General features: G+C 41.9%; 1 protein-coding gene across 3 annotated transcripts; it reads left to right on the top strand.

Annotated features, from left to right (window-relative positions):
• The first annotated feature begins 1,676 nt into the window (after nt 1-1,676).
• DPY30 (dpy-30 histone methyltransferase complex regulatory subunit) lies at nt 1,677-7,461 on the top strand. Of its 3 annotated transcripts, none has more exons than XM_065680116.1 (5): nt 1,677-1,796; nt 2,247-2,318; nt 2,403-2,450; nt 3,777-3,919; nt 5,814-7,221. In XM_065680116.1, exons 2-5 carry the CDS (start codon nt 2,283-2,285, stop codon nt 5,833-5,835), a joined length of 249 nt encoding a protein of 82 aa, XP_065536188.1. In that variant the 5' UTR covers nt 1,677-1,796; nt 2,247-2,282; the 3' UTR covers nt 5,836-7,221. The 3 variants fall into 3 exon arrangements, with proteins under 3 accessions (XP_065536188.1, XP_065536187.1, XP_065536189.1); XM_065680115.1 differs by lacking the exon at nt 5,814-7,221 and adding an exon at nt 7,228-7,461 and having other exon boundaries at nt 1,693-1,796; XM_065680117.1 differs by lacking the exons at nt 1,677-1,796; nt 5,814-7,221 and adding exons at nt 1,946-2,020; nt 7,228-7,461.

Here is a 7,461-nt window from a genome sequence, read left to right on the forward strand (position 1 = left end):
GCCCCAGGGGGAGGAGTGCGCAGGGCACTCCTCAGACACCGCTCGCCGTCGGCCCCAGTGCCTTTGCCGGCGAGCCGCAGCCACAATAGGAGGCGGAGACGGCGCCGCGGGGCGCCTACAGCTCCCGGCCTGCCCCGCAGCGGGACGTAGCGCTGTGCCTATGCCGGGGCCAAGCCCGCGGTATTTCAGCGCACTGAAACACAGCGGGTGGGAAGAGGATGATCCTAATTAGTTTAGTAACATTAATTATTCCGACTGGCGCTGTGAGCCGCCCCGCACTGCGGGTACCTGGCGCCGCTGTCGGCGTGTAGGCGTTGTGGGAGGTAGGTGAGCAGCGTTGGGTGGAATTTCCTCCCTCCCAAAGTCGTTCGGAGCGCGCAGCAGCCGGTGCCCGTCCTGCCGCCCTCTCGTATCGCCCCCGAGAGCATGGCAGTGGGTTCCCCGGTGCTTTGACCGCTCCACGTCTGCATAGCTGCAGTGACAGACTGCCCACGACCTGCGCCTAGGGCCGGACCGAACCCTCCCTCTGCGCTGCTATCTTACTCTCCTTTCATTTTCGGTGCATTTCTTTTGTTTTGTCACACAGTCTCCGCTCTGCAAATAAAATATTCAGGGCTACTGTTACCGTCATGACAGATCGCTCTCTTCTGCACCTCAGAACGGCCAACAGAAGCCAGGCTGACCCAGAGTATGACTTCATACCTCGGTGCACCAGCGACCTGGTTTCCCGTTTATAGCAGGAAATTGGGGGTGGTGGGGGTGTTAATTAAAAGGACAGGCCAAATTGAAATCATTACCGTCCCCGATGTGTTACTGTCTTTCCCCAAGTTACTATAAAACTACTGTTCGATTACTTTTTTGTTTGTGCTACACAGCAGCCTCTAGTTCAGAAAGTTCCCCCAGTAATGGGTATTGTCTCTATTTAAACAGAGAGTTACTTTAACAACAGAACTAAGTATTAGTTTTCTTACTTCTTACTGCATAAAATACATAACTTTATTAATATATAAAAATCATAAACATACAACTATTCATAACCTAGATACAGTAAACTTAACAGTGCCAAAAAAAAGGCAGTTTCATTATTTTTCATCTGGAAATGACTGGAAAATAATGCAGCAGTTAGATGGGGTTTATTTAGTTGTTTTTTTAATATATCTAAGTGCCCTTTTAAAAAAAAAAAGTTATCTCTCCTGATATAAAAATGTAGCAAATTTTGGAATAAAGAGAATTCCAGAAAGTTCAACATTAAACCAATGTAGCCCTCAAAAATGTCTAGAAAAATAAACCCCCTGTCAATAGATAACAAGCTGTAGTCACTATTATCCATCTGCCAACTCTAACATCACCTCATCCCTGAGCAAAACAGAAAAGCTGATGAAGGAGAATGTTGTTAATAAACTACAGGACAGACTGAATGACAGCAGACAAACAGTAACTTTCCAACAAGCCTGATGAGTCAATCTATGCAGTTACCTCTAGTTTCTAAAGGCAGAATGACGACTGTGTAAGCCGCCTCCCCGCACCACAACACTCAACGGCAACAACACCGCCATCAGACCCGCCCCGGTGACTTAAGAACCGCCCACGGCCGGCACCGCCCAGCAGCCCGCTTCCGCCTGCCCTCCCGCCAATGGCGAGAGCGGGTTGAGTGGCGCAGGCGCTGTTTGTTGGGGGTCTGCGCCAGCGGCGCGACTTCTTCACTTACGTCAAAACACTTTACGACGCTGTGCGTGGTGGTAGTGGTTGCTGCGGCGAGTCTTTCGGTGCTTGCTTAATCCCGGGCCCACAGGCGGGTAAGAGCGGGGCGGCTGGGCATTTCCCAGGCCGCGCAGTCCCCGGTGGCCCGGCCCTGTCAGCGGCGGGTCCCCTAGCACTGGCGCTCTGTAAAGCGTGCGGAGCAGGGAGGGAGGGAAGGAAGGAGAGAGGGAAGAAAGGTAGGAAGAGGGAGGAAAGGTGTCCACCTTCCTGCGGACGCACTCGATTGGGAGCCGGCCGTCTCGGGGGACTCCTGTTTGAAGTGAGGAATACCGTGTTTTGTAGTCCTGGTACCGTCTTCTGCAGCCCCTGTCGCGGTTCTGTGTGTAGGAGAAACGCGTACAATTTTGGTGGTGGGGAAGAAAGTACGGAGCCACTCAGTTTGCTCTCTAGTAATTGCGCCTTAGTTGCCAGCAAGCGATACGGTATTAGTCTGCTGGCACTGGTCTTCGTCTCAGCCTGCTGACCGGTATTTTATGGCTTTCCAGATTTCTGTGTGTCCAGCAAACTCCGCTTTTCAAATCATGGAGGCAGAGCAGATCATGGAGGGACAGCCGCAGGTACTGCAGGAAATGCTTTATGTGCATAATGCTACATGTGTGAAAGGAGCTTTTTCATTTTGCTGACTGTGTGTTATTTTTCAGGTTCCAGAAAATCCCCATTCTGAATACGGCCTCACTGAAAATGTAGAGGTAACAAAGATTTTATTGTTGTGAAGTACCGGGGAAGTCATATTCCTGACCAAGGGGGAAAATGTTGAGTCTCGAGTCTAACTTCAGCAAATATAATGTTCCCAAGAAAGTCAGATAGAAATTGAACCTACAGAGCACCAGTTCGTTGCTCAACTGGCTGTTAATATGTGTTCTGTTGTGTTGCTTCCATGATACTAAATGGTACTGAAGTAAATAACAAAACCTTTAATGAGGTAGGTGGGGGTTTTTGGAAGTATCCTAGGATTGTTATCTATTCCATCATTATCTATTTTTTATATATATATATATATATATGATTTATTGTGCCACAAAAAGCCAGGCAGACTTAAATTACAGGGAAGCAAATAGGAGGAGTTGATGGAATTTCTAGAGAAGTATCAAAGGGAGGGATTCTTTTCATATTCACAGATTAATCCAAGCTGTCTTTAATTACTTACGCTGAGAAAGAGCAGACACAATCCATTCTCTCAGCTGTTGGTAACAGGGTGAATTACAGTAATAACCCTACGATACTTCCTTAATCTTTTTTATTAAAGAAGAGCCTTCAGTCTCCTTCCATTATCAGCTTTTTGCTGAGCTTTTGCAGAAACCTTCTCTTAAACATCCTTTGTGACTCATCCCCCTGCTTGTTTGTTGCCTTCAACTTCTGCTACAGAACTTTAATGCGTTGGATATGTTGGTCCTGTATCTGTAGATATGCTTATGCTCCCTTGAATACATTTGGTTTACTAGCAGTGGTAGAGTACCCTTTTTTAACTGCAGTTAATGGTGTAAGATGATTCAGCACTTTTTGACCAAAAGCATTTTTGAAGCATTTTGCATACGTTTTCTTCAAAGGGTCCATCTATACTTTTAATAAAGCACGGTCTTGAAGTGCTTGACTTTAATAGAGTCCCCTTGGTCAGGCTCCACCTGAATTTCTCATGCTGTTAGTGTTTTGTGTTAGCAGTACATGCACACAGGAGCCATGCAATTAAGACTGCTCTTGTTAGCAGTCATTCCAGTCATTCTCGGGTGTAGAATTTAAATCTGAATGCAAAAACAGAAATAAAAATGATAGAGACTGGTATTTTCTGATTTAGAAAACTCATGACTTCCTAATGTTGTTTCATCAAAAAGCAAGAATTGAACAGAAGGCTCCTCTGGGTTAGGTTTTTATGCAAGGAAAAATATGCAGTTAAATTTTCTTCAATCTTGCCAGTAACTTGCAGGAAGATGGGTACTTTGCACTCACACTTCAAAGCAGATGTGGCTGTGAACATTACCAATGTTCATTTCCCACCGACCCTTTTTTTTCCACTTCAGAGGATAGTAGAAAATGAGAAAATAAATGCAGAGAAAACATCGAAGCAGAAGGTGGATCTTCAGTCGTTGCCCACACGTGCCTACTTGGATCAGACGGTTGTACCTATCTTACTACAAGGACTCGCTGTGCTCGCAAAAGAGAGGTAAGATGATTCAATGTCCCTTCTGTTGTTGGGGAAAAAAGTAGGTCTTAAACATGGGTGCTATGTTACGTTTTCAGACCTCACACACCAGACGTGGCTTTGCTAGTTGTGAGAGTCATTACAACAGGCTTGTGAACCTATGAATTACTCTGACCATGCAGGATGTGTTCCTCACTTAGGTGCATATGGCATGATAGGTTATTACTTGAATTTGTGATCTCCCAGTGAGGAATACTACTGCAAAGGTTTGGGGAGTGGGGAGGAATGTATTTTTTTAATATTATCACGTAATTCACCTAATAGGAAGAAGGCAACAAGTTCTAGTTTGAGCAAGATTTTTGTAGTGTGGAATTATCAAGAGTTCTGCTTGCCTTTTAAAAGACAGACAAATTTGGCCTGATATGCATCTGTTGAAGATGAAAATGTTTTCTAAAGGATGAGTCTGACTCTGTACTGTCAACACAGTAAGAAGCAAACTGATAATTTGTCCTCTGAGTAAAGGTTATGCTGCTAAGGTACTCCAAATCTCCTGTCAGTAAATGTAGAAGGGTATACTTGCATAACAGCAAACAGTTTTTCATCTTACCCAAATTAATTTCAGCCTTTTGGTGTATCTAAACTACTAGTGAGTTGTACTGTGTAGTTTCTCAGTGGTGCCGAAATAACACAATCAGAAGCTGGTATAGGTGACCCTAATAGCATCATGATACCTACAGGCAGGACAACCACAGGGTCTTCACCTCAAAAAGAGTTGTGACTTTGAACTGTGTTGTACAGACAGCTAGTTAGAGCACCTCGGAAGGTACACCCATGCGTCCACCTGGACAGCCTGTGAATCTTAAGCTGACATCTCTGGGAGCTTTGCTGCAGACTGAATGTAAAATAAAGCCTGAGGTGGATCACACACACTGACAGTTTGGATACATGTGCTACAGACAAACCTGTTTTTTATTTATCTTTATAGAAGGAGCTGTTCTTTATGGGGATCACTACAGGACTGAAATTGGAATATCGATAGAAGGGTTTGGGGAGCATACAGGAAAAAACCATAACAACATAAGTACTAAAATGCCACAGTAAAATTGGCTATTCAGTTGAGCATATGAAAATTTCAGGGGTGAAAAAGCTAAACTACCAGCTCTGCTGTATAATCTTCTGCTTAAAATTGGACTGGAAAAATAACTAGTGAATGCTAAATATATTTTCCTAAGAAATATAGATATGTTCAGGGAACAGCCCAGTACATCTGATGACTGTCTAGAATTCAGTAGAAATTATCATCCAGGATAATGAGCATATGGATAAATGACATATCTGGGAGAAGTCAAAAAAACTTATGTCAAGTCTTGTAAATCTCTTGGAGTTAAAGGAGTGAATGAACTCCTTTATTCACTCTTGCACTGAACTTCTTCATCCACTCCTTCATTGAACCTCTTCAATGAACTCCCCCATTGAAGGAGTTGGTGAGCACATGTAAACAGGAATCCAGGTGATAAGACTGTTCAAGTTTCCAAAAGGTTTTTTGACACAGTCATTCACTAAAAGCTATTAAAGGGGATTAGTTGCTGTGGGATTAAAGGAAAAACCTTTATATGGATGTGAGGAACTGATTGGAAGATATGAGAGAGAGTAGACAGAAATGGTGAATTTTCATGGTGAAATGATCTCAACACTAGAATCCTGGAAACAATCATTTAAAGCAATTTGAAGAAGTGGCTGACAAAATTTGTTAGATAACTGAGTTTTCCAGAACAGGTTGGGTTTCCTGTGGTTTTTGTTTGTTTGGAGTTTTTTTGGGTGGTTTTGTTGTTATTTTTGTTGTTTGGAGTTTTGGTTGGTTGTTTTGTTTTAGGTTTTGTTTCTTTAAGTCTGTTGTTTTTAAATAATTGCACAGGAACTTCATAAACTCAGTGTGAAACTATGGAAGACTGCTATGAAACTGAAGCTCTGAAATTGAAACTATGAAATGACAAAAAGTGAACTATTTAATACAAATAAACACAAAGTGATGCACCTAGGAGGGTAATGCTAGTGACAAAATTATTCTTCCTTCTTGTGAAAAAAAATAGCTTTAAACTGTCAAATATATGTGTCAGTGCATTGCTCAGTCAAAAAGAAATACCGAATGGTAGGACTTAGAAATTGAATGGGTAAGAACAAGCAGAATGTCACTATTTAAATGTATAATGTTTTCATATTTTTAATATTGTGTCTAAGTTACATTCCCTTGTATTCTGGTAGAATGTGGAAAAGTAAGTATGACGAGGTTGTCAGAAGCATGGAATGCTGTCTGTATACAAAGTGACTGAATAGATACTTAGAAAAGACACTTCTGAGAGAATATAATAGGAATCTGTTGACTCATGAACAGCACATACATGATGAGTTGGGATGGATTGTTTATTATCTCTTCTTATACAGCAGTCCAATTAAGTGAAGCAGGTAGCAAATTCATAATGAACAAAGAGGTGATCCTTCACAGCTCACATAATTAAGCTATATAATTTTTTGCCTCAGGTTGAGAACATTAACATTTTATTTGGGGTCAAGGGCTAACTGGACAAAGTTGTAGAAGAATCCACCTGGACTATTATAGGTGCTAACACAGAACTTGGTACATGGTTGGAGGCCAAAAGGATGATATGCAGAAATATCTTTGTGCAGTTCTGCGTGCCCTCGCACCCTTTTTTAATGTTCTTTACAGGCTATTTGCTCACTGCCAGGCCTTTGGCCTGACTCAGTGTGGGATAAGTAAATTTATTCTGTGGACAGGATCCAGATTATCAGGATTCATGCACTGTAGCTGGAAAAACTTTTTTAAAAACCTTGCAGGTGAAGGCCAGTGATCAAAAGTGTTTGTTATTGACCTCTTGCAAGTTATAGCACCGAGAAAACAGCTGTAATGCATAAAGCTATGCAATAACCATTTGATGAAAATGAAGCAAGAAATCACTGACAGATTAACTTTCACTTTATGCAGCACGAGTTACAGAAATAGGCAAATGTGTGTAACTTCCAATGGTGTGCATGCAGTGTTTACACTATAGACTGTACCCTAGTTCTAGGTATGTGGCTGTTCTAGCAAGTCAGTAACGCTGAACCAGCAGTGACTAAGACTCCTTAAAAACTTTCTCCTCAGACATAAACTGGAAGTTTACAGGGTAACTCTAGGGAGTTGGTCATCCCTACATCAGTGTTTGTGTCTGGGAGGAGTTATGTTGCTTTTAAAGGGAAGGTAATTAGTTCTTCAGCTATTTAATTTAATCTAACAAAAAATAGTAACATTTTATTTATTTTCTTCTTTGCAGACCACCAAATCCCATTGAATTTCTAGCAGCATATCTTTTAAAAAACAAGTCACAATTTGAGGACCGAAATTAACTCCATAAAAATGAGAACAGTTTGGCTGCTAGACTGAAATGTTCCTTTGCCACAGTTTGTTTTCTGCTGTAAAAATCCTTTGGAAGTTTGATGTTGTCTTTCTTAATCACACAGTTTGCTTTACCTTTTGAGTTATTTAATAAAGAACACTTTACTTTTAA

Source organism: Lathamus discolor, chromosome 5 (genome assembly GCF_037157495.1).
Source record: "Lathamus discolor isolate bLatDis1 chromosome 5, bLatDis1.hap1, whole genome shotgun sequence".
NCBI lineage: Eukaryota > Metazoa > Chordata > Aves > Psittaciformes > Psittacidae > Lathamus > Lathamus discolor.